This window comes from Thamnophis elegans, chromosome 14 (assembly GCF_009769535.1).
Source record: "Thamnophis elegans isolate rThaEle1 chromosome 14, rThaEle1.pri, whole genome shotgun sequence".
In the NCBI taxonomy this organism is placed as follows: domain Eukaryota; kingdom Metazoa; phylum Chordata; class Lepidosauria; order Squamata; family Colubridae; genus Thamnophis; species Thamnophis elegans.
This window is the reverse complement of record NC_045554.1, coordinates 43,936,734-43,963,217: the sequence shown is the minus strand read 5'-3', so window position 1 is coordinate 43,963,217 and position 26,484 is coordinate 43,936,734. Positions and strand designations below refer to the sequence as shown.

The 26,484-nt window shown below is 41.7% G+C and overlaps 2 protein-coding genes across 4 annotated transcripts in view; one reads left to right on the top strand and one right to left on the bottom strand.

Moving 5' to 3' along the window:
• AKTIP (AKT interacting protein) overlaps window positions 1-4,516 on the top strand; it is a 22,168-nt gene extending 17,652 nt beyond the window's left edge. Inside the window, exons 9-10 of one of the 3 annotated variants that reach the window (XM_032230730.1) lie at window positions 624-684; window positions 1,640-4,516. In XM_032230730.1, coding sequence (XP_032086621.1) covers window positions 624-684; window positions 1,640-1,747 — 169 coding nt within the window. In that variant the 3' untranslated portion in view covers window positions 1,748-4,516. Of the gene's footprint in view, window positions 1-623; window positions 685-1,636 lie in introns of all 3 variants that reach the window. The other 2 variants (XM_032230728.1, XM_032230729.1) reach the window with 2 other exon arrangements.
• RBL2 (RB transcriptional corepressor like 2) lies at window positions 3,996-26,484 on the bottom strand. Its single transcript, XM_032230727.1, has 22 exons — window positions 26,049-26,484; window positions 23,595-23,725; window positions 22,708-22,908; window positions 21,639-21,703; window positions 19,475-19,603; window positions 18,900-19,060; window positions 18,420-18,484; window positions 18,038-18,224; window positions 16,760-16,926; window positions 15,064-15,173; window positions 14,487-14,590; window positions 13,818-13,955; window positions 13,265-13,429; window positions 13,017-13,128; window positions 11,184-11,459; window positions 9,749-10,020; window positions 8,835-9,011; window positions 8,652-8,723; window positions 7,547-7,649; window positions 6,820-7,025; window positions 5,733-5,897; window positions 3,996-5,129 (listed from the first exon to the last, which is right to left on the bottom strand). Exons 1-22 carry the CDS (start codon window positions 26,358-26,360, stop codon window positions 4,959-4,961), a joined length of 3,489 nt encoding a protein of 1,162 aa, XP_032086618.1. The 5' UTR covers window positions 26,361-26,484; the 3' UTR covers window positions 3,996-4,958.

The following is a 26,484-nucleotide window of genomic DNA, read 5'->3' as shown; positions in this document are numbered from 1 at the left end:
CACCTTAAATTACCTCCCACACAGCACTGGCATGCATAAGAATAGGATGTCAACTTCTTTTTTAAAAGGCATCTTTGGTTTGCGTTAAAACAACTTCAACACACGCAATGTTCTGATTGCACCACAAGCGCAGTAGTCATCCTTACCTTTCACAGAGGCACTGAGTTTTATAAATAGGAGCATGATAGTGTAGAACAATCATATCCAAGGACCAGTGGTGGGTTTCAAAAAAATTTGGAACCTCTTCTGAAGGTGTGGCCTGCTTTCCGGGTCCACTGGTGGAACCTCTTCTAACTGGTTCAGTAGATTTGACGAACCGGTTCTACCGAATAGGTGCAAACTGGTAGGAACCCACCTCTGATTTAGGCTCTCTAAAATGTTTGTAAGTCCATGCAAACTGGAGGATTTTACATTCAGAGATGTCCTATGTGGAAAAAAAATTTTCATTGCAAGTTTTTGAAATTCTTAAGACATTGTAAATGTGCAGTAGACGTGCTTTGGACAGTGGGTTATTAATTTTAACATTTTACTTCTGCTGGGCTACTGTACTCCCATTAACTAGGCCTTCTGTCTTTAGCTTTGGAAACTTTAAACCCTGGTGACATTTTCCTTGCGTTTTGCAGCTTCTCTCCCTGGAATCCAGCTATACACAATGAAGTGAGAGAGAAGATGTTGACTCAGAAGGTACGGAGGAAGGATGGGTCTTATTTTATAGAAATTGAAGCAAGTCCTGTTGCATTGAAAGAAACGGAGGCAAGCTCTTTATGATGAAAGATATCAAGCACAAAGTCCCTTGTGTAGCCTTGTTGTGAGATAAGAGAGATGATTATTCTGTGGGTGTGTGAGAGAGAAGGGGTGGGGGAAGGGGCGCTTTTGCTTCTTTACAGTGGCTAGAATGAAACTGGCTAGAAAAGCACATCGCTTAAACCAGGGGTGACCAATCTTGGCAACTTCAAGACTTGTGAACTTCAACTCCCAGAATTCCCCAGCCAACTTTAAAGATCTGTGGACTTTCAATTCCCAGAATTCCTTCAGCCAGCATGGAGCCGAGGTGGCGCAGTGGTTAGAGTGCAGTACTGCAGGCCACTTCAGCTGACTGCTATCTGCAGTTCGGCAGTTCAAATCTCACCGGCTCAAGGTTGACTCAGCCTTCCATCCTTCCGAGGTGGGTAAAATGAGGACCCAGATTGTGGGGGTAATATATGCTGACTCTGTAAACCACTTAGAGAGGGCTGAAAGCCCTATGAAGCGGTATATAAGTCTAACTGCTATTGCTACTGCTAATTCTGGGAACTGAAGTCCACAGATCTGCAGCTTCAGTGTGAAAATATAGTGTCCCAACCATGGCAACTTCAACTTCCATGCTGGCTAAGGGAATTCTGGGAATTGAAGTCTACACGTCTTAAAAAATTGCCAAGGTTGGACCCCCCTGCTTTAAACTTAATATTTTCACACTGAAGCTGCAGAGAGGGTTAAGAGTAGCTAATTCTTTTAGGACTTAGCTGCGTTATGGATTACTTAGCTGAGCAAGGAGGGGGTTAGTTTCTTAAGAGCCAAAAGAATGGAGAAAGGAAACTTGACAAAACGATTTAAGTTTGCAAGCAAAGGATACTTTTTCTCCTTTGTTTCTTCCTAGAAGAAAGGAGATGACCAGCAATGCAAGAACACGCAAGTCTCCGGCCTCTCGTGGGTCAAACCGGGTTCCGTTCAACCTTTCAGCAAAGAAGAGAAGTCACTTCCTACTTAGCTACCCGAAAAGGACGAGACACACTCCACCCTTTTTGACTAGAAGGAGGGAACGAAAACAAGAGCCCAACAGCGAAAATTGTGGTTCTCCTTGACTTTGGATTAGTAAAGAGTAAATGCTAGCAAACGACTTAAAAAGTGATCCCCGTTCAGCGGGGTTCCTTGGGACTCTTTCTTGATGTTTTACAGTTTTAATTGCAGCCTGCAAGTAGGTCTTATTAAAAGAGCAAAAGGCCGGGCTTCTGTACGGGAAGCCCGTCGTGCGTGGGTATAACGAATGACTCAGGAGTCAAATGTAGCTCAGAAGTTTTCGGTGGGTTCCTTTTTAAAGTTTTTTTTTTTTTAATGTAAAGAGCAGGCCGGAAAAAAAAACTCATTCCAGAGATAATCTGTGTTTGTGTAAACTAATATAGCAGAGTAAAATACTATATTTAAAAACTTTTAAAATGCATTGGTTTCTATTGTAAATATTATTAGGATATTGAATTTGTAAATACTTGGTTCCAATTCCTTCTACCCCCTTCCAGGGGCAGAAAGGCTGAGACTGATTTATGTATGATGTGTACCTATTTCCCCCCCCTTCCTTTTCTCCTTTACAGATGTTGCCACTACTGGCTGCTTCTAACATAACTTGTCCCAGTCTTTAGGGCCGCAACCGAATTGCCTGCAAGAATCATATAGGAGGGAAGATTTTACTTCAAAAAGGGGCTTAGGGTAGAGGACTCTTCCATTGTGATAGTTGCATGCATCTTAACTCAAATAAGCTTTAAGATGTGTCAAAGTAATATTAGAGGCAGCCTTAAATAGTACATTAGTCAGGAAAGGTGTGGGTTTTTTTTTAAATGAGAGAAAAAAAATCAAAATCCTGTAGAGGTCTTGGTTTTAATAAAATCTTAAAGGGAACCTAGCGTAGGTTGACTTAGGAATCATGCTTTGAGATGGCTTGACTAATGTGTTACTAGTGACATCTTAAAAAAAAAAAATAAAGACCAATCATGGCAAAAAAAGTCCACGTTGCGGTTGTTTTCTTTGGATAAAATATTTGCCGATTAAGTACGAGTTCTTTGGAATTCTGTTTTGCCAACTATAGTAAAACCTCAAGTTAACAGGCCATTTAAAAAAGGAAAAAGGGCTTTTATTATGCCCCCAAATCGGTTAAGTCAGGAAATACGTCATTTCTATAATGGTATAAATAGGTAAATTTAAGCGCATCTTCACTACTTTGGATGCAAAAGACTTTTTCAGAAGATGACTGGATGGAAATTTTGAATCCAAAGTCTACTAAATGAGAGAAGGATTTTTACAATATTTAACTATGGCTTAATCTATGGGACACATAATTGGTTTTTCCCCCCTTTTTGAGAAGCTATGATGAAGCAGAGCTGCTGACTGCCTGATGGAATTAGGCTGAATTAGCAGTTTTTGTTTTTTTTAAATTAGACCTTTTTGATTTGTTGCTTTATAAAACTTACGAATCCCACGAACAGGCTAAACCTGCATGTGCCAACACTTGCCCTATTTCATGGCAACATCCCCGCATTCAATTTTACATCCAGTCAATCATTTCATAAATCTAAAATCCTTCTTCCAAGGTCTACATTTAGATCCCCTTGCAGCAATTTTAAGAGCAGCATAGATATTGTTGCAAATGCAATCCAGGGCAAAATATTGGCAATATTGAATATGATCCTATTAGTCTTCAAAGTGATTCTTCAATTGCCCGAACACCATTGTTAATTTCTCTATAGACTCAATTTGATCCTTTATGGGGGAGAGGGGGAGTGGAAACATTTTCAGCAGGTATTAGAAACCACATGAAGACCGCAGTCCAGTGTTGGAGGACACATTCTTATCCGTGCAGAGTATCTTAGGTTTAATCCATGGCATCCCTTAAAAAAAAAAAGCTAGGAAAAGGTCTTATTGCTAGTGAGCCATTGTGATCACAAGCAGACTAGATGTTGGCCTGTTCTTCAGGGAAGAAGAGATCTTTCTCTCTCTACATCATTCTTCCTGACCTCCATTTAAAGCAGTTAAACACTTCAATGGACCAAACAGCTGCAACGATAATCCAGGATGGCCAGATGTTTTCCTCATTTTGAAAAAAAAAAACAGTGGGACGATACAACCAACTACCATAATAAAGCTAAGAAACGGGGAAGGCTAACAGTCCTACCTTAAAAATATTCATACGCAAGAGTTATGACTTCTGTGTGCGCTTCCGGAATGAATACAATTCAGTTTAACACGGCTTTTCATCTTAGGGTTTGCTATTTAAAATATATATATATATATATATACACACATATATATTCTTCAAAAGTGCCATTGCCATAGTTGCAAAAACTAATTTGCATTTGAGAACTAGTGAAGTGCTACCCGCTGATCGGAGCTGACTGGAAACATTGCACAGCTAAAATACAATGAAATTGTGGTATATATATACATAATATTCCCATGTCACCTGAAGGGCATAGAGGAAAAGGAGAAAAGGAAAGAAGAGAAGAGAAAGGAGAGAAGAGAAGGAGGGAAGGTTTAAGGCCTCCCCTCTGTTTCAATTTCTGGTCTGTCTCCAGTAAGCTTTTCAACTACTGCCTGACAATCGTTCTAGAATCTTCACTCCTAATTTAAAAAGAAGGTTCACAGCAATTCTGAACTGGGTCAGATAATTCGTCACAGAGCTGATTCCTTCGCTGCTGACTGCCACATTTCCAAATGCGATTAAAATACTGCAGATTCTAAACATGACGCCGGATAAGATCCAACTAGCCAACATAATAATAATAATAATGTTAATGGGTTAATGTAAAAAAATACATTTGTCTTTCCAGTTCTGAGATTAAAACCAATCCCTTCTACCGAATAAATTAAAAAAGGAAGATGATGAAAACTGGATCGATCAGCGCTTGATGGGATACATCCATCCAAAGCAAGCTGGTGTGACTTGGAGGGTGGCGGAGGAAATAATGCTTCTCCTCAAAACTTTTCCGATTGCGCTTGAGCAGAAGACGTCCGTGGTTCATAAGCAGAAAGACTTGTCTTTGGAGGTCAGGAGCATTGCGCTCGCGGAGGTTAAAAAAAGGACTTCCTTTCTTGCCCCAAAAGTGCCTTGGAGATGTGGAAGTCACGGCTTCCATTATTTACTGGTCAAATGTTAAGAAAAGCCCAGATAGCAATTAAAAAAAGACACCCCAATCCTCGGTTAGTCTTTGAGGTCAGTGAGATCCTCGGTCGTTGGCCACATCTTGCAATCTTCTCAGAAGGGCGGTGTGGTTTTCCGGACACATGCGCTTGGCTGGTGATTCGGCCCCCTCCTCTAAGACGATGCCCCTCTTTTTCGTCGAGGTCTCGCCCGTTCTAATCATGCTGTTAATCTCTTCAAGTCTCTGAAATGAGCAACGAGCAAGGAAAACTGGTCATTTCTTTCCCTCTCTCTCTCCCCCCACCCAAAAAAAAAATCCAGCTGCTAAGATTAATCTCTATATCGCTTGTTTAAACCACTGACACATCCTGTTGAACTTCTTGTAATCCCCTTAAGCAACGTGGCTGGGGATGCTTCAGTTCCCTGCTCCGTAAATTAATATTTCAAGATTACATCTCAAATCGCCACAGTTCAAATAATAGCTTTTTTTTTGTCTCAATCATTGGTCTCATTTTTAAGAGGGTCCAATCAACATTCATCCTGACAAATACAGTTTTGGAAAAACATTTAAGTACTTGAATAATACGACTGAGAAACAAAACTTTGCATTTTATCTTCCAGATATTCATTCATTCTCTCTCCCCAATCTTTCTTTTTCTCTCTCTCTCTCCCCCATATAAATAATGACATTCACTGGCAAATCTAGTCAGCCATGAATATTTATAAGAAAAAAAGTTTCGCTCAGCTTGCTAAAGCATGTAGTCATTGATTTGCTAAAATGATGTAAGGTTTCAAAATACTTAATGGGCAACAGCATCACTGAGCGATCAAACAGCAGAGCTCTTACCTTTGATGGGCTGCTGCTGAAATAGTAGAGTATTTTCTCACGCCGAGAGACTGCACACTCATTTTTGTGGGGAGAAATGTAAATCGGGTGGTTTTGAGACAGTTGGACTCTGCGGGGAGAGCCGCTTCTCACAAACGGATAGGGAGACAAGGGAGGAACATCAGTCTGATGCAAAAGAGCGATAAAACACATATTCAGTTAACCAAAAAAAAAAAAAAGTGGAATGCATCTGGCAACTTAAAGCACCATAACGCATCCACTTGTTGTTGTTTTTTACATTAGCTGATGACCCAGCATTGCCCAAGTATTTATTTATAGGGGGGAAATGTCTGGACCAAACGTAATTTCTAATGTGGGATTTTCCCCCTTACCAGAGGGAGCCCCCTTGTGGAAGACTGTGAAGCTGTTACCATGGCAACTCCACTGCACTGTACAGTAGAAGCCATTTTAAGGTACAATAGGCTATATCATAACAGAACACACACCCCGTGGGGTGTTAGGGGTATCTTACTCCCAAAGTATTTGCTACCAGAGAGTAAGTCATCTGTGTACCAAGTTTGGTTGAAATTTCTCAAGGCGTTCCAGAGTTATGCTATATATAGAGAGAGATTAATGGCCCTGAGCAGTTTAGACATTCTGTATGAGAATTGTGATAAGTTTTCAGAGTTATCAGCTTTTAAAGTTTAGCCTACAAGATACAAGAATCCTGTGTCAAATAAAAGATGGTTCCATTTTATCGTAAGGCAGAGATAACTTGCCTTTATTCATCTTAGAGATTTATTTGCAATGGACTTAGATTTAAAAGAGTCCTCTTCTTACTATTTGCAGTTTCTGCCCAGATCACAAGTCAATATCCATCCATGGCTCTTAGTAACCGCATGGATAGATTTTTCTCCCTGAGGACGGTTGGAGGATCTGTTTCCTAACCTGGTCTTTTGATTGCCTCAGAATTTATTCTATGTCACTTTTGTTTTTTAAAAAAGCAAAATATTGTAATGGCATGACAACCTGGGTAACTCCAGTTGTTAATCAGAGAGATAGTAGCTTACCTATTCTGAAGAAGGAAGAGATAAAAAGGGTTACTTACTCCGTTGGCCGAGGAATACTTCAGGGCAAAGTCTTTAATCTGGTCTGTGTAGACATTATTATAAAACTGAATCAGGTCTCCACGTTCTTCCTCCTCGGTGTCGCTATTGGCTCCGGTCAGTCGCGTTGGTGTTGGAGGGGCGCTACTGGGCTGCGGAACAGGCAGGGTGCTACTTGACCTCATGACTGGGCTGGAATCTCGGCTTGCTGCAAAGACAGAATGTGATTCACCGGATCGAATAGTTTTATGAAACCACTGGTTATTTTGGACTTTTTTTTAAAAAAAAAAAACTCTAGTTGCCAGAGTTCCAAGTAATACACCCCTAATAATCAGAACTCCATGGCAGGTAGATTCCTCAAATAACAGTTTTATTGGATCTATCATATTGGCATGGGCTCTAAAGGTTCCAGTGGTTTTCCCCTTTTCCCAGTCCCATGGTCCAATCAGGGTGCTGTTCAGTTGCTTGGTAACATCACTCCTCCTCCTCTCTTCAGCCACCTGTTGGAATGTCCTTGGTTCCCAGGGGAAAGTATCTTGTTTTGGCTACAAACCCCCCAGCTCTCTCCAATTCCCCCTCTCCAATCCTCATCTCGGTTGTGGCAACACTGAAGCCTCAAAGATGGCCTCAGTCAGGCCAACTTCAGAGTTGATACTGGTCATTAAGGCACCAGGTTAGAAAGCGGGAGACCTTCCCAGTTCTAGTCTTCTACTGACTACATTCACTTACTTGGGTCCTTATTTTTCTCCACGGGGGAATTCTGTGGATTGTTTGCCTCACTGGTGCCGGAACTCCTTCGTCTTCTGCCTTTAATCAATACACTGCGGTACACCTTAAAATAGGCAAAATTATTTCAGAGGAGAAAATGCCCTTGCTGAATAAAAAAAAAAGAGAGCTTTCAATTGGGGAGTTATTCTTCTGATACTTTTCAAAGAATACCACCAAGCTCAGCTAGATGGAACTCTTGCAAATATAAGCGGCACAAATCCGAGATGCAGAGGGGAAGCGTTTCTGTATGCATTTCACAATAGTTTTATAGAAGGCCCTTTTCTCACTAGGTAGGACTGGACAGATATGACCCTCCTTTAATAAAACTGGGTGCTAATCTAGAAGACTACGCCAATATCTGGAATTTTCCCCTTAAGGCCCAACTGAAACTGATGATTGAAGAAAACGAACTCAATAAAAACAATTGAATGCAGCCTTGAATACAGAAACAAGAGTGGTGCACAATCAGGAGGCTGTGAGTTCAATCCTAGGTAGAGGCAGATATTTCTCTCTCTGGGCATGATGAGAATGTCTGCTGAACAAAACTCCGCATTGGCGACCGGAAGGGCATCTGGCCAACACTCAGCTCCATTCAGTTGGTTTGGTTTGGTTTGGTTTGGTTTATTGGATTTATATGCCGCCCTTCTCCCAAGGACTCAGGGCGGCGTACAACATTAAAAAAAACACATTAACAAAAGTTAAAAAAAATTAAATAGAATATCCAAAACAAACCCAATTAAGATTAACAATAACATTTTAAAAAATTAGATTAAAATTAACAATAATCAATAATTTGTTTTGTTTTGTTCAGGCCAGGCCGGCTTTCTGGAAAAGCCAACTTTTTAGGGCGCGTCGGAAGGACCGGAGGTTGGGGATTATACGAAGCTCCAGGGGCAGCTCATTCCAGAGGGAAGGGGCTCCCACAGAGAAGGCTCTCCCCCTGGGGGTCGTTAGCCGACACTGTCTGGCCGACGGCACCATGAGTTGCCCAGACTCCATCCACCAAGGGATGATGGGGTCATTAAAAGAAGATGATTGAATACAGGAGCAAAGAAACGGTTCTCACATGGCTTTTGGCCTGGGGCTGCATTCGATAGCAGCGCATGATGTTCTGAAATGAGGTGTCTTCTTTGGTAACCTGGAATGGAAAGCAACCCGTTAGCAGACAAATATTAGCACTTTCATTAGCGCTAGGTGTTTTTTTTTTTTTTTTAATCTTCCAAGTTAAATGAAATGGGTGAAACTTTACCTTTGCAATTACATAAACAGCACACATCAAGAGCTGATCGAGATGTCGGTCCATCATGAGCTCCGAGCATTGTACCAATGAAAATTCAAAACAGGTCCAGATTTTCTTCCTCAGCTCGTCGGAAATATCCAGCCTGATGCAGAGATCCCGCAGGCGAACGCTCGCTAAATAAAATACCTGTTGAAGCCAGAAAATACTGTCAGAGCTAGAAGACATTACAATGTTTTTCATAGAATGATGTTTTTTTTCCGCATCCGGGTGAAAAATCAAATTATGAAAATGCTTCACCGGGAGTACAGCATTCGGGGAAAAACAGGGAGAGGAGTTTTCTTTGCAAAACATGCCATATTCTTTATTTATTTGCACCAATAGAAGTGAATATTTGTGGCTCAGGATTGAACTGTGGGATTCTTGGTGCTCTCTGAGCTTGTTTTCTTGCAGACATTTCACTACCAAGCTAGGTAACATCATCAACGATGGTAAGGAATGAGGTTTGCTCTCGTTTTATAGGTTAGCGGCTTGCTCTTTCAATGTTGGTGGGAATGGCCTTGGTTGTTCCTTGTTTGGGTTTACGATATTTATTTTTATCTATTATTTTACTACCTCCTCTTTATTATTTTTTATAAATAATTCAAGGAGGCAAACATACCTAATACTCTTTTCCTCTTCCTGTTTCCCCCACAACCACCACCTTGTGAGGTGGGTTGGACCAAGAGAGCGACTAGCCCAAATGTCACCCGGTTGGTTTTCATGCCTAACGCAGGACTAGAACTCACAAGTCTCCTGGGGATTGGACCAAATTCACCCAGCTGGCTTTCCTGCTCAAGGCGGAGCTAGAACTCCCCATCTCCTGGTTTCTAGGCCAGCACCTTAACCACTACGGCAAACTGCCTTCTTTCCCAGGGTCGATGTACCTTTCTAAAGAAGAGAGTGAGCGAGCCAGCTTTTCGGGATCTGTTGGCACCACTACTGATCTGCTGCTTCTGTCGCCGTTCCCCAGGATGGGCCACCTGTTGGAGCTGGCCTTGCAGCTGGAGGGTTGGGCGAGTCATCTGCTGAGAAGTGAGCGTGCCAGCAAGGGTCTGCGCACTGAGAGGCGGGATGGAGCTAGGCAGGGATTGAGCCTGTCCACTCACATTCAGGTTGACCGGAATGAATGTTATGCCCCCATTTTCATTGGCAATGCCTGTCAAAGGAAGTGGAAAATATATATATAGCAATAGCAATAGCAGTTAGACTTATATACCGCTTCATAGGGCTTTCAGCCCTCTCTAAGCGGTTTACAGAGTCAGCATATTGCCCCCACAGTCTGGGTCCTCATTTCACCCACCTCGGAATGATGGAAGGCTGAGTCAACCTTGAGCCGGTGAGATTAGAACCGCTGAACTGCAGATAACAGTCAGCTGAAGTGGCCTGTAGTACTGCACTCTAACCACTGCGCCACCTCGGCTCTTAAATATATATATATTTAAGAGCCGAGGTGGCGCAGTGGTTAGAGTGCAGTACTGCAGGCCACTTCAGTATATATATATTTAATTCTATTGCCAAGGAATAGATGAGGTGATTGGTATTTTCACCCATTTGGACAGGAAAGCCCCCACCCCCAATTATTTTAAGGTGGAAAACTAGTTTAGGTTGGAAGACCCCTCGCATTGTAGACATCAACTGTTTCAACGTCTCCCCTTCAGTTGTTTTTTTTAAAGAGAACATTTATGCGAATCACTGGACGCAGTTATAGGGCGTTGTACACCAAAACAACCAGACACAAAAAGTTTTTTTCCCCTTGTGCCATCATTCTGCTGAACACCTAAATCCCCACAGCATTGTCTTAGATCTAAGGATATTTACCCATGTAGTAGGGCTGCATTGCTACGATCCTTCTCATTTTCCTACCTTTTCTCCTATTGGTACCTTATGATTATAACAATAGCAACAGCATTTAGACTTATGTACCACTTCACGGTGCTTTACAGCCCTCTCTAAGCGGTTTACAGAGTCAGCCTCTCTTGCCCCCAACAATCTGGGTCCTCCTTTTACCCACCTCGGAAGGATGGAAGGCTGAGTCAACCTTGAGCCTGGTGGGATTAGAACTGCCAAAATGCAGGGAGCCGGCAGTCAGCAGAAAGTAGTCTGCAGTACCGCACTCTCACCACTGCATCTTTTATATCGCTTTGTTGTTTGTATGCACGCTGAGAGCTTATGCACCAGAGACAAATTCCTTGTGTGTCCAATCACACTTGGCTCACAGAACAGTCTACATTCTCAATGTTAACGTGGTCTTCCTTAGCCACCAGCCGTACCACGGCTTAAGGAAGCATGATTTCTCACCCCTGCGTTGATCCACCTCACCTTGCACAGGTATGGTAACTGTCTGCCCGTTATTGGCGGTCACCGTGGCGGTTGCCACGGTGACCAAAGTCTGCCCAGGCACCGGAGTGACAGGGATGGCATCGGAGGAGACGTTTTGTACAGGCACGGTGCTGATCACAGGCGGCTGAGAGACCCTCACGGGCGTCCGAGGGGCCTCCCCGGGGGTGTCGCTGTCAACAAACAGCCTTCTTCTGGTAGGGTTGGTGGTTGGAGAGCTGTACCGTTCGTAGAGGGTGGCTGGGGAAAACGAAATGCCTGCAAGAGATCACAAAAGGGGAGGAGAGGGGGGGGGGTTAGATGGGAGAGAAAAGCAGGTGTGATGTAAAACCTGGGAAAAGGAACTAAGGGCAATCTCAAAGGGCTTGAACCCGTCTAAATCACGGAGCTCTTTTTAGACGTGCCAGAAGTTCAAGGAACGGGGCTTGAACCTCATCTCTGAGCCCTACCTACGCTGGGTTATTTTGCTACCGGATAGGAAGGTTAAGGAAAGAGTGGTGGGATGGCCTACAGGTGGATCTCTTGCTTCACAATCTGTTGAATTCGCTCTTAGGTAGAGGCAGGTATTTCTCTCTCTGGGCACCATGGGAATTTATCTCATTCTATAAGTCCGCATTGGTGAAACAGAAGGGCATCCGGCTAGTAAACAATCAGATCCACTCAGTTGCCCCAGACTCCATCCCGATGCAAGAGATTACGGAGTCATTAAATGATGATAGTAAGATTAAGGAAAGGAAGGCGACACGGATGGGTCACAGAAGGGAGACGGTAAATGCGAATAGCTTCCTGAGACTTATGGCCATTTTCTAACTTAGCTCAGATGCCACAACAACGACAACAAGATGCAGTGTTTTTTTTATTACAGGTAGACCTCACTGAATAGCCACTCGTTTTACAAATGTTCAAATTTACAATGACCATGGAACATCAACTTTATGGCTCATAAAGCATTCCCAGACATTATCTATCTATCTATCTATCTATCTATCTATCTATCTATCTATCTATCTATCTATCTATCTATCTATCATCTCTCTCTCACACACACACACAGACACACACACACAGAGACACACACACCCTCTGTCCCATAACTGCATGTCCAGCAGGCCAGTTTATGATCTATTGTGGCATTCTGCAGTTCTATGACTGCAGATGTCTTTCTGCTGATTTCCGGCAAAAAACATCCGTTCAAATGAATGGGTTAGCTCGGGGAGGGCAGGGGGGGCAACCTTAAACACTCAAAGAGCCATTTGGAACCGTTTCCCACAGAAAAGAAAACACAGGGAGAGCCACAAAATCCTTCCCACACCTGACTATTCCCTGAGTGGCCACAAAACTAGCATACGTAGTTGAATTAAACGTTCTGTTTTCTTCTGAAACTTTCCTTGGATTTATCATGGTCAGCCTACGGGGTTCAAAAAGCTCAATAAATTGCATGCCGGCGGGTGTCCACACATTGGCGGTTGTGACGCCTATTTTGAGCACCTGGGAGCCGCAGCAGATGGATGGAAGAGCTGCGGGTTGCTGACCCCTGGGGTTAGCTTAACAACCGTTTTTCTTAAAAAAGACAAAATATTACTTCTGGTCCTGCGGGTGCCTCAACTTACAACTGTAACGACCCACAACTGTAACCCCAGGGTTCAATTATGGCGGTAAGTCAAGGACTTACCTGCATGAATAATGTAGACTTTCTCAAAACTGGAGATATTTTGAATATAAGCTTGTAAATGTTTTTTAGACGCTGGGATGCAGCCTTCAGCGTTTGCCATTTCTGCTCCACCACTTATCTTCTATAAATATGGAAAGGCTCACCTTTTCCCTGGGTTCCAGTTTCAGCACGAACTTCATTTAATCTCCTCGGAGTTAAAGGGGACCCAGCCACGCTGTTGCTATTTGATCTTTCAAAATACTGAGGTGGCATCACCTAAAAAGCACAAAATCACGGTATTGTCAGCGTTTAGGCACCGCTGCCTAAAAATTCCTGTTGTTCCAAATCTCTTGGAAAAATCTTTGTACAAGTCACAAAGGAGCCAAAGAAAAGAACTTTTTTGTCTTTTTACCTCTTCGCAGGTAGGGACCTTATTTTCATTTTCTTTTATTTTATCCCAGAGTGGGGATTCCGTTTTCCATGCCAGGCTCTCTAAAATCTGCTCCTCGATGTGGTTGAGATGCTTCACCACCTCTCTGCAAAGGCCATCCTCTGCTCTGATCAGGATCTCGATTACCTGCAACGTATCAAATCAAAATCTTTATTATGCAATAAGGATGAGGTGGCCTGGAGGTGGAACTCCAAATCTGGAGGCTGTGAGTTCGATCCTAGGTAGAGGCAGATATTTCTCTCTCTCTGGGCATGGTGAGAATATATCTGCTGAATATAACTCTGCATTGGCGACAGGAAGGGCAACTGGCCAGTAAACACTCAGCTTCATTCAATTGCCCAGGCAGGTAGCATGTCTATAGGTAGCATGGAATAAACTTCGTAGTAGTTTTCAACTCCACCCCGGCTTCTGATTTCTTGTGCCTGACACATGTCGCTCTACGATTGTTTCCATTGCCTGAGTCTTTCACAGCAATTGCGTTAATTTGTTTCAGCACTGCACGCAAAGGATTTACCTTATAAAAGTGGAAGGCAGGAACATCAAAAACATCGGTGATGAACGGGAAACTATCCGCTGTCTTGTAGGAGTAAATAATTATTTCAAGGCAGCAGGCCATGAGAGACTTATGAAAGACATCGTGCTCCAAGATGGCCTAGAATAATTTAAAAGAAAAGGGCAGTTCAGAACAAAAATCAGATATTTGTTGCTTGCTAACATTATCACGTGCCTGAATCGCCAAGCAGAGATGCACCCGCGATGTTATCTGCTCATTAAGAAACATATACAAGGTGAATTTAAGTGGAAGGGGAAACGGAAGAGGTTTAGTAAAACATCCTGATTACATATTGGGGTGTCCTAAACCTTGTGATGATCAGGGTGAATCTTCCCTAAGTTTCAGCTGTGGGCTCCTCTGCTTTTGATCGTTCCCTAAGCAGAATCTCTTACCCCCATCTCTCATCACGGTTGGTTAAGACACGGTGGCCCGCTTGACATTATATCCCTTTGACAAATTATCATGTTAGGTGAAAGCAGTGAGCAAACTGAAAGCTAAAAGTATGGTTAAGTATCAGATTCTGGTCAGTTTTTGCATCTTATCTCAGTCTTCGATGTTGTATTTTCCTGAGGATTCTATCAGTTGTTTTTATAAAGAGAACATTTATGCAAACCACTGGACTATACTTACAGATAGATCAGCGTCTTCTAGTCTTTTCTTTTCTTGCTTTAGGACGGATTCCAAAACCTTATAATAAAGGACCTCAGCGAGACGGAAGTGTTTACCAACAAGATCTAAAATAATTGTGTAATATAAAATAAGCAATGTTTACCCATAATGAAATAAAATTTTAAAAAAGGAAAACTTTCGCGGATTATTAACCACCAGTAAAATAATCACTAAACACACACACATGTGGTTCCTTTCTCTCCCAGAACTGGTTTCTTGATTTTAAACAGGAACTATTTTAAGGTCTCTTGAAATGAACATTAAGAATGAGCTTGCAAAGAAACAGAATTCCTGTTATACATCATACATCATATACACTAAGAAAGAAATAATATTATAAGCTGCCCAGAGTTATCCTGTGCTAAGTTGCGCGGCCAATAAATTTAATAAATAATAATAAATTATCATTTTTATATTGCACTTATATGTAAGAATATACCAAGTAAAAATGTTAAATTAAATACTTAGCTCTTAATACTAAAACTAGAGTCTTTTGGGAACACAAAACATAGCAAAAATGCTTTTTACATGTTCTCACCTTTGGGGAAATTTCCAGATTCTCCAGAAGATGGTGCCTTTTGCGAATAAATTTCATACATTTCTTTCACTCTATTGGTAATGGACACAGAAGGATCCCTGGAGCAACTTCTGTCAATGAACAATGTAGATTTGCCACTTTTGAAAGAAAACATCTTTGTGCGTATGTAAGTTTTATACGGGAGGCTTTTAAAAAGAATGCCATTGTTTTATCCAAGAGTTTATCACTAAAATAAATTGAAACTTGTCCTTAGTCTCAAAAGTTACTTTACTTTATACTTTATTGTCATTGCATATCGTGCAATGAAATTAAAGGCATTTATGCATTTTTATACATAAAAAATAAAACAAAAACACACATCCTTCACATTCTTTACAACTGAATTAAAAAACCCTGATACTGTATTGTCAGATTTCCTAAAAATGCCCTAATTGATTCATAAGTATCGAGTCAAGTTTTCAATGCAAAACCAGTCATTTATTAGGAGTACCATTAGGCAAAAATCTGTTCACAGTCAAGCCTATGCTTTGTTTCATTTATCTCTGAACTTTACCTGTTCCTTCCCTCCCCTCAGTCTGTGTCAATACAATACAATACAATAGCAGAGTTGGAAGGGACCTTGGAGGTCTTCTAGTCCAACCCGCTGCCTAGGCAGGAAACCCTATATTATTTCAGACAAATGGCTATCCAACATCTTCTTAAAGACTTCCAGTGTTGGGGCATTCAAATCACATTACCCTATAAGATGCACCCCTCCCAAACCGGCTGCAGTAATCTGAGATCCGACTCCAGCCGACAGTGGAATGCACTCCCCCCACCACATTCTGTCCCCATGACAACAATGAGAATTGATATTAATATTGCACTATACAGTAGAATTCAGTATCTGCTATTTTTCAGTCTATTTGTCCTTGTTTTTACTATCCTGTACCGTCTGCCAGATGGTAATAGTTCCCCAAAAAAAAAAATTGCCTAGGATGAGATGGATCTTTAAGGACGTTTTGAACTTTCTTAAGGCAGCAGAAGCTATAAAGCTCTTCCAGAAAGGGGAGAGGGCAGCCCATGATCCTCTGGGCAATGACTTTGACCCTCTGGAGCGCTGTCCTGTCTGCCACTGTGCAACTGGCAAACCATACACAGGTGCAGTAAGGTGAAATACTCTCTATGGTGCAGCAGTAGAAGGGCACCAGCAGTTTTCCATTCAGTTGTTGTTTCCTGAGAAGTCTCAGGTAGTATCATCTCTGCTGGGCCCTTTTGACCAGTGCTGCAATGTAAGTGCCCCAGGTCAGGTCCTCTTTTATGACAACACCCAGAAACTTAAAACTGGCCACTTGCTCCACTCGGTCTCTATTGATAACCAAGGGCTGGATGTCTAATCTATTCCTTCTATCGTCCACTATAAGCTCCTTGGTCTTATTGTTGCTAAGGACCAAATTATTGTCCCCACGAAAGTATAACTTAGTATGATGGTGCAGTGTTCACAAATCCATTTGTTTATTACACACTGAACGTCACTGAAGAACACACAGTCCACTTTTGGGATTTTTTTTAAAAAAGCACATACAATCACATGGAATTCTTAAAAAGAGCGCCACTTCACCAACTAAATCCTGTTTGAATTTCATCCGCCCAACCAAAATTTGAATCATCATGGAGCCACCGGTTTGGGAAGTGCCAGGAGGGGGATTCTACTGACCTCAGAATTTGCTCCAGATTCTCACTAGGGGCGTTCTTCAGCCCTGCCAACATTGTGTGAAGCCGTGTCAAGCAGTGGGTCGCGATGGAAATGGGGCTCAAGTAAGGATCGCTATCCTTGATATATTTCCGGCCAGTGAGAGGCGTAGATATTCTGAAAGATTTTGTCTAATCAAAAGAGACAAAGATGAAAGGCGTTTCAAGAAAGTTCCTGTACTTTCAACTAAAATTTGGATTCAGAAAAATCACCTTCATCAACTCCAACAAGGCTTATCCCTGGTTATTGCCTTCTTTGGACTTCTAACCCACAGTCTCCCTATTATCTATACAGAACAGTGCCCCTATAAAGTGCGTAAGAAAAATAACAAGTACCGGGTCAGAGATAAACTGTTGGCATATTCTGATAATCTGGGGTGTGATGGGGCAGTATGATTGCTTTAAAGGGACACAGCAATTAAGTGACAGACTGGTAGCTCTTAATCAGGATGCGAGACTGAGAAGTGCTATATATGTTAGGTTAAGCTAATTATACTTGGCGGGATCCTTGGTGGACTCTGGGCGTAGCTGTTTACTTGCAGACATTTCATTACCCAAACTAGGTAACACTATCAGCAACCCCCTTCTCTTCTAGCACTGATGATATTACCTAGTTGGGTAATGAAATGTCTGCAAGGAAACCACCAAGCTCAGAGAGCACCAAGGACTCCTCATTTAAACCCTGAGCTACCAAGATTTGCCCTTTATTGGTAGATAAACTTTAAATTTTAATAACCTATATTAAATGAAATAATGGAACGTTTGCCAACAGATAAGACACCCTCCTTTGAATAAGGGAGCTTTTTAATTCTCTCCCCTTGGACACGGAGCCATGTCGCTGGGCATGCGCAGCATCACCCGTTCCTCTTCCGGGTTTCTGGCGTGCATGCACACATGATGATCAGCTGGCCTTCATGCATGCAGCAGTGCCAGAAACTGGAAGAGCTGGTCTTCCATTTTCCAGCGTGAGCATGTGCGATGGCCAGCTGATCGTTACGCACGCATGCGTGCCAGTAACCGGAAGACTAGCTGGCCAGCGCGCATGCGCACTCCAGAAACTGAAGAGTTCATTTTCCAGCATGCACATGCCGCGTGGGCAGCTCCTCTTCCAGGTTGCGTCCTAGACGACCACTTGGTGCCGAAAAGATTCGCCATCACTCACCTAGACTCCGAGTTTGATGGAACTTGAAATAAGGCTCAGCATCACAGAGATAACTTCAGACCAGACTGTGTTTAGGCTCACCCGTTCAAAGTGTTCCTGCAGATTATATTTCATTTGTACCCTTTCGGCTGTTTCCATCTCCGAAGCTGTGTTTAAACACCTTCGCAGGGTTCCGATTTCCTCGTCGGCATCTTCTCCAAGAAAGATCCTCTCATCTAGATTCCCAACTGACAGTATGTATTCCTCGTAGGCCTTGTTGATGGCCTTACTGGAGTGAAGAATGGAAGAAAGGCAAGGGGCTGACGGAGGTATAAACGCTTGCAAACGATCGCTAAACATTTTTATGAGCTTTCGTAAAATTGTGAAACCCAACCTGAACTGCAAGAGAAACTACAGACTGCGGGATCCTTTGTAAACCCAGAAAATCCTGAAATGAGTAGAAACGTTGTTTTATGGTACTTACAAGCTTTCTGCAAAGTTTCCAGGATCCAAAAAACCTGTCAGGTTCTCCTCTTTTCCTTTTAGGATCTATGAAAGAAAGAAAAAAAGAAAAAAAGAAAGAAAGAAAGAAAAAGAAGGAAGGAAAGAAGGAAGGAAGGAAGGAAGGAAGGAAGGAAGGAAGGAAGAAAGAAATTTTTTTCTATAGCAATAGCAGTAGACTTATATACCGCTTCATAGGGCTTTCAGCCCTCTCTAAGCGGTTTACAGAGAGTCAGCATATTGCCCCCAACAATCTGGGTCCTCATTTTACCCACCTCGGAAGGATGGAAGGCTGAGTCAACCCTGAGCCGGTGAGATTTGAACCACTGAACTGCTGATCTAGCAGTAGCCTGCAGTGCTGCATTTAACCACTGCGCCACCTTGGCTCTTATTGAAGTTAACTGTCAATAATGGAGCTGCAGTGATTCTGAAGATCGGTTAGAACTGTTATCTGATGACATACCTTCTTCTCAAAGAGTTTTTTCACATAGGGTTTCCAAAAATGTTCTTTTATTCCCTTGGCATCCAAAACCAAACCATCGTGCAAGGAGCAGAGTTTTTCAATGATGCAAGGGGCTTCGGACAAGAGCTTAAAATCCTTACTCTGAAAATCTTCAGGCAGCCCTTTGTTAATGGTTAAGTGGGAAGGGGATGAGAGAAAGAGAAATAAAGAACATTTTTCCACTAATCTAAATAGACAGATGAGAAAGAAGAAGGAAAAAACCCCAACCCCCACACAATGAATTTCCTGTTGTATGTAAGATCTGTTGTTCTTTTAAAAGTATGAAGCGATTTTCTTGCTCTTCAATTTTCATCAGGTCAACTAGTTAAGTTTGAATATGAATAATTTTCCTCTATGGCATACTATGATTTTCTCTGGTAACTTTTTAATAAATGACTGGATAGCACAAGAAAATAAACGGATGAACTTTTTAGCACAATATACAGCATTTTGCTATCCATATTGTATGGTTTATGTTAATTAAAAATAAATAATAATACTCGGAGAGCAGCATAATAAAACAGTATTAAATTTACCCTTAAAACTTGGATTCAGAATCTCCTTACGATTTGGACACTGCAAAGAATTCCCATAGACTAGGTCAAGGACGCACAGTAACAGATGGTATGAATTTACCAAATCATCACTGATCATAGGAAAATTGCCTGTGAAAGTCAATATGGAAACAGATTATAGAAATTTATTTTTTTAAAACCTAAATTAATAAATTTGCATACCACATTTTTTACCAATAACCAGATGCAATCTTGAGAACATATGCCTACATAGTATCAATTAAATCAATTATTTAGTTTGTGGCTTGTGTGAGACCTGCTGTAAAAATATATTAAAATGCTAGGTTGAATATTATGATGAAATGCACAAATATTCAATTATGCGCTGACCTTGAAATAGAGAGGGGAGGGCATTAATATGGTCAATTTGAACGAAGCCATATTCTGTAAGAATTATTTTCTTTTAACCAAAGATAAACATCAGAAAGCAATGTTTCCAAGCTTCAAATGCATTCTTTCACTTCTTAAGAGAGTCTATTTCCATTCAAAATAAATAGGCAAATTAAAATATCATATCCATTTAACAATGGTTTCAAATAGCATGTGCTATAAACTTAGACAAGCGGAAGATAACGATATATTATTTAAAAGGGGGAAACTAAGCATACAAAATTAATAGTCAACGTTGCTAAAAATTGGTTTATGGGATGTTAGCATTTGTCCTACCGTGTACGTTCATGGAGAAAGCAGTCTGAATGACAACAGGAAGGCATCTGCAGATTTTCCACCCAGACAAAAGGAACCTATGATGCCATTCTTTAAACTAGAAAGCCTATCACTCAAACAAGCACAAACCTGCCCTTTGAAGCATGGTTGCTATGATAAAGAGAACAGAAACCATTTCCCTAGCAAAAAGAAAGAGAAACAAATTGTGTCTGTGTGTATTTTGAGTTCCTGGGCTTACAAGTAACATACTGCATTTTTCTAAGTATAAGATGGACCAAGATTTTGAAGAGGTAATTTTTTTAAAAAATTAAAACTTAAAAAAAGTTTCTGCACTCTGCAGACCTCCCAAAACAGCCCGTTTTTCACAAAAACGGGCCCATTTTTTTTGTCAAAAAAAGGGCATGCATAGGCTTTAGGAGCCTTGAAGAGTGCTCCTGGGGGCTGGGGAAACGAGCAAAAAACAGCCAATTTTTCGCTCATTTTTGCCCTACCCAGCCCACAGGAGCATTCTGGAAGCTTCCTAAAGGCTATGCATGGCCATTTTTCCAAAGGGGGCGGGGTTTCGGGAGGCCAAAATGCTGTATTCAGTGTATAAGACGCACCCAGATTTTCACACTTTTTTGGGGGGTAAAGGTGCGTCTTATACTCCAAAAAATATGGTAAGTCACTTTTCTCATTTTAAGGCTCTGCATATTTATAAGGTGGGTTTGTGTTGTGTATTGTACTGTGTATTGCAATGTATTATTGTATTGTATTGTAAACAGACCAAAAGTTAGTTCTATACTTCTCACTGACAAAAACCTCTACCTTAAATTTTTGTTCCTTCAAGTCAGCGCTGACCTCTGGCAATTTCTCTTAACATTGTTTAGCAGATGGGATTTCTTTCTTAACCGAAGGAAAGGTTTTTCTAACTGTGCATTGATATGTTGTGTTCCACACAACAGGAACAAATTTTACCGGTATGAACTTTAACAAAACCTTATTGAACTGTTTTTTTCAAATATTTTTAAATAAAAGGCTTGAGATTTTAAAGAGAGGGCTTGATGTTTAAAATGTCTAGAAATCTGCTTTGCAACATTATGTGAAGTGTTTGTTTTCTTACCATTAAAAACTTAGAAAAAAGTCCACAAAATATTTATTTTGGATACAAAGGCATATAAAGTGCAAGTCTGTCAGCGTAACAATTTGCAACTGGTGTAAGCGTGTTCTATAAAATCGTAGAAACAGTTTATACTGAAGAACTTCTGTGCTCATAATAAAAATAAAGCTGAGATGCTCATTTAACACTAAAAGGATATTTTGCTAATTTATCAAATATATGTATCATCTATCCTATTCCAAAATATGTCCTGTCCCAATCTTTTTTGAAAGCAAGGCAGAAACATAATGGGCTGGTAGTTACCTAGCATCATTACTATTCCTTATATTCTAATCAATGAAAAAAAACAAAGATTCTTACCTTTTGCATAAACAAAGAGGACCCAGCAAAACTGGAAAACCTCAGAGACAGTGCAAGGTTGCCTCCTTTTTAGAAATGTAGCCATGAAAAAGAAACAAATTATGTTTCAATTATCTAATAAAATGTTTCAAAATGTAAACCCCAGAAGATGCTTATTTATAGACATTCAGGCTGGACCAAGGAAGTGGTATATATGCGTATTTCCTCTTTAATTGGATAGCCTGGAACCTTTAGGCTAAAAAAAAATGAACTACTAGTGCAGATATTATAGCTCTTGCATTTATTAAATAAAGCAATGATACTAGGCCCTTAATCAGCATATAATTTTACCTTATCAGTTACAAGCCTAGTAATCAGAGTGATCAGTGAAAATACGAATTAGTATAGATTAACTCAGGAAGGACCTTTCCTAAGAAAACAGTTGTAAAGGAGACACAGACTATGAATTGGTAATATAGTTACAAATCTCCCAAATCAGAAAGAACCTGTTTGAAGCTGAAACAAAGTGTTAAAAACTGTAAGTTTTGGAATATGTCAAGAAAACACAGGTAATAAATAGGTGGTCCTCAATTTATGACCACAACTGAAAACTGTATTTTAATCAGCCTTGAATAGTTAATAAAGAATTAAGTGATGAATTCGCTCATACTTGAAGAACAAGACATGAAATCTCCTTGGGAGATTTTTGAGTTAACAACATGAATACATAAAAGGTAAAGGATCCCCTCACACATATGTGCTAGTTGTTCCCGACTCTAGGGGGCGGTGCTCATCTCAGTTTCAAAGCTGAAGAGCCAGCGCTGTCCGAAGACGTCTCCGTGGTCATGTGGCCGGCATGACTCAATGCCGAAGGCGCACAGAATGCTGTTCCCTTCCCACCAAAGGTGGTTCCTATTTTTTTACTTGCATTTTTATGTGCTTTCGAACTGATAGGTTGGCAGAAGTAATGGGAGCTCATTCTGTTATGCGGCGGTAGGGATTCGAACCACCGAATTGCTGACTTTTCTTATTGACAAGCTCAGCGTCTTAGCCACTGAGCCACTGATGTCACCTATGAATTCATACATACCTTTGTTTTCTCCCTCTTGGGTGTCGTGGTTGGTCATCTTGTGGGTGCTTGAAAATATCCTGAAAAATGGGTTCATACTTCTTAAAAATTACAGCAGAAACTGTAAAGTTTCTTTCTAATCTTGTGGTACGTTCTCTGAACTGGGAGGGTAGGTCTGCCATATCTTCCCATTTCTTCATCTTGTTAAAAAACTCTATTAAACTGAAGACATTTGCGAGGATCAGAAATTTAAACTTAAGAAACGTTTACATTCCAAAACATTTTGCTGAACACCGATTCTAACTTATGTAACTCCACCTGTCTATTACTTCTGGTGAACAAGGATAAGGGTGGAGGTAATCCTTGACCCCCCCAAAGTTCATTTAGTAACCGTTTGAAGTTAAAACGGTACTGGGAAAAAGCAAATTATGCCCATTTTTCATACTTATGACTGTTGCAGCATCCCCAAGATCAAAATTCAGACTCTTGGCAACTGACTCATATTTATGACCGTTGCAGTGTCCTGGGATCATGTGATCCCCTTTTGCAACCTTCTGAGGAGTCAAGTCAATGGGGAAGCCAGATTGATTTAACCACCAAGTTACTAACTCAAGAACTGGAGTGATTCACTTAGCAACTGTTGCAAGAAAGATTGTAAAATGGGGCAAGATTCACTTAACAATGGTCTCACTTAGCAACAGAAATACTGGGCTCAATTGCGGTTGTAAGTCGAGGATTACCTGTATGCAATTAAGGTGCTCTCTAACCATCAGGAAGTATGTATTAAGGTATGACAAGGTTTCACTAGTTAACTATAGCAATTTGCACATTAAAATCAAAATATAATGTTCTGCAGAAGACTTTCTAAACTTGACAATCTCAGTCCTACATAACATTTTAGAAGTTACCTTTGTCCTGAACAGCGCAGTATTCTGATTAAAGACACATAATTTCCTTCAACAGTCCCTCTGCTAACTGTCGGGACGGCTTTCCTGCAAGCCACGTATAACGAACATGCTAACCAGTGTAGATCGTTTCCCTGTTAATTTAAAACAGCAAAATAAATTCATCTGCAAGGCATTTGTCCCACACTGCGAATTAGCCATGCTAGTTAATTAGCGAGCTATTAGCTTATTATAAACATCTTTGAAAAGTTTGTTCAGTTCAAAATAAACAATTATTATATTGTATTGGGAGAGGAAAGCTGATCCAGGGAAATGTCTTTGGAGATTCTCGGTCTTAAGAAACGTCTTCAAAGAAAAACCAGAAAGTCCAGTTGCCTCTTGAAAAAGCACCTTTGATCCAGGGAAACAGAAAGTGAGAAACACCTTCGCTATACAGAAACTGTAGCAGGACTTTGTGAGCTCCAGTTTACACATTCAGAAATGATTTACAAGGCTTACATTCACATATGTTGTGGATTACGTCTGCAATAAGCAATCTGGTTTACATCTATTCTAACAGAACTGATGTAATAGCCACTGAGTGTTTCTAAATTCTACAATTATATTTCAAAGGAAATAAATATTTGAAGTTTAAAGCATAGTTTTCTTTGTTTAATCTATGCTTTTCCAGCATGTAGTGTGTTATTACTCTCTTACTACTGAAAACATCTGTACTATATCGAAGTAACTTCAGGTTCAGAATAATAAAAGTCTGGATTAATTAACAATGTACTAAAACAGTGTATGTGATCTGTGAGAGACAGATGGAGATTTCAGGGAGATTACAGAATGAGAGGCCATGAATTCATGCAGCCATTCCTACTGGTAAATTGCAGTGGCAATGCAGCCAACTCAAAAAACAAAATATTCATACTGGCCTACCAAGAAACGTACTGGTTTTATTTTGTTTGTTCATCAAGTGGCCAAATGTAGAATGTTATTTACCAAACAGTACTATAATTTAATTGTGATAGGTATGCTGTCAATCTAACTCACCAAGCATAGAGAACACTTTCATATAGACCCAGTATTTAATTAGGCAAATAACAGGCAGACAGCGTATTTCTGATCAGGTGCATCTTTTGGAAGATTGTATTTAAAATTACAGTTTTCTGAACACATTAACTGCAGACTATGTGCTTCCACAACTGTCTGCATGAACAATGTATTACTGATTTGTAATTCCACCAAAACTATTATGTAAGCTTTAAACCCTCAGGCTAAAATCCATCACTGCTCACTGATTACATGTTTCTTTATGCATCCTTCCTCTTTTCAACACAGAAGGCCTCTTATTTTGTTCATTACTCTTGTCTCTTCGCTGCTTTCCTATTGTCTATCAGATGTATTGGAGGTATGAGTTGCCAAGGGAAGCACTTATTCATTTCAATTTACAATGTGGGGTATGGTTAAGCAATATTCTCCAAGATCACAACAATAAAACTCATAAAACACAAACCCCAGGGAATCACCACAACCTTGCGATGTACCACAACCAACTCCAGACACCCTCACTCTACACCAGCAACTTTGGTGTTGGATAAGACTCCCGAGAGGACCATGGGCAGCCAAGAAAACAAACCGACGGATCATCAAATAAGGCAATCTGGACTTCCTCTGGAGTCCAAATAGCTAGGCTTACAGATTAACAGAGTTGGAAGGGACATATAGTCCAGGGATTGGCAACCTTAAACACTCAAAGAGCCCTAACCAGAAGCCCTCCATTCATTTCTGGAGCCGACCGGAAGTCCAGTTCCCTCATCATAGACTCCTCCTAGTGTGGCATCCTTTTTTCTCTACCTGTCCTAACCGAAAGTTCTATCAATTGTGGAGCTAACCAGCAACAGGGAGCCGCAGCAGAGGGATGAAAGAGCCACATACGGCTACAGAGCGGCAGGTTGCTGACCTCTGATCTAGTCCAACCCCCTCCCCCAGTTTTAAATTATCCTACTTTGGATGTATTACACAAAGACCTGGCTCTCTAGAAGGCTCCAATGCTTGGAATGGTGGAAGGAAAAAGAGAATGAGGACCATCAGTAGCATGGTGGAGACAAATGTCTCGCTTTACAAACTCTGTGGCCATAAGTCGAGGACCAGCTGTGAATGCAAAAGAAATGCTGCCAGGCAATGCTATGAATGGCACTGCAGTAATGATCCACTTAACAGAGGCAAGGGGTAAAACAAATGTTTCACTTTACAAAGAATATGGACGCAAGTCGAAGATCAGCTCTGAATACAAAAGAAAGGCTGGCCAGCCAAGGCTATGAATGGCCCTGGAGGCATCATAGAGCGCCCCCCCCCCCGCAAGAGGGAAGGGCGCTGCGAGGCTTTGCTGCCCACTAGCGGTGGGAGGCCGTCCAGCCAGCCAGCCAGCCGCGCAGGCCCCCTCCCCTCCTTAGGCCCCGCCCCCGGCCCCACCTCCAGGGTGTAGTTCCTCCTCATACTCTGGTAGCTGAGCCAGGCCTCGGCTCGGGCGCGCTCGTCCATGTTGAGGCTGCTGCAGAGCTCCTCGTAGCGCTGCCGCGTGGCTCGCTCCGCCTCGGCCGCCGCCGCCGCCTCTTCCTCCTCCTCCTCCTCTCCTTCTTCCTCCTCCTCGTCCTTTTTCACCTCAGCGTCGCGAGCAGCGGGGGCGGCCAAGGCCGGCGCCTCCGCCTCAGCTGCGGGAGAGGCCGCGGAGACTGGGGCGCCCCCTCCGGCCGCGGCCTGGCCGCTCTCCTCGCCGCCCAGCATCGCCCGCCGCCTCTGAGGGGGGAAAAGGAGCCAGACGGCAGGATGGGAGGGGAAGGGCTCGCGGCTCGCGCGGCTGGGCCCGCACTGCGCCTGCGCCGCGGCTTGTTTGTGTGCGTGCGTGTGG

What these genes read in the sequence shown, in the direction of transcription:
- RBL2 (XM_032230727.1), bottom strand. Translation starts at nt 26,360, where the DNA reads ATGCTGGGCGGCGAGGAGAGCGGCCAGGCCGCGGCCGGAGGGGGCGCC. An exon ending in TCTGAATCCAAGTTTTAAGG is followed by an intron (nt 19,061 to 19,474) that starts GTAAATTTAATA and finishes CCATTAACAAAG; the next exon opens with GGCTGCCTGAAGATTTTCAG. An exon ending in AGGTCCCTACCTGCGAAGAG is followed by an intron (nt 13,129 to 13,264) that starts GTAAAAAGACAA and finishes TGTGCTTTTTAG; the next exon opens with GTGATGCCACCTCAGTATTT.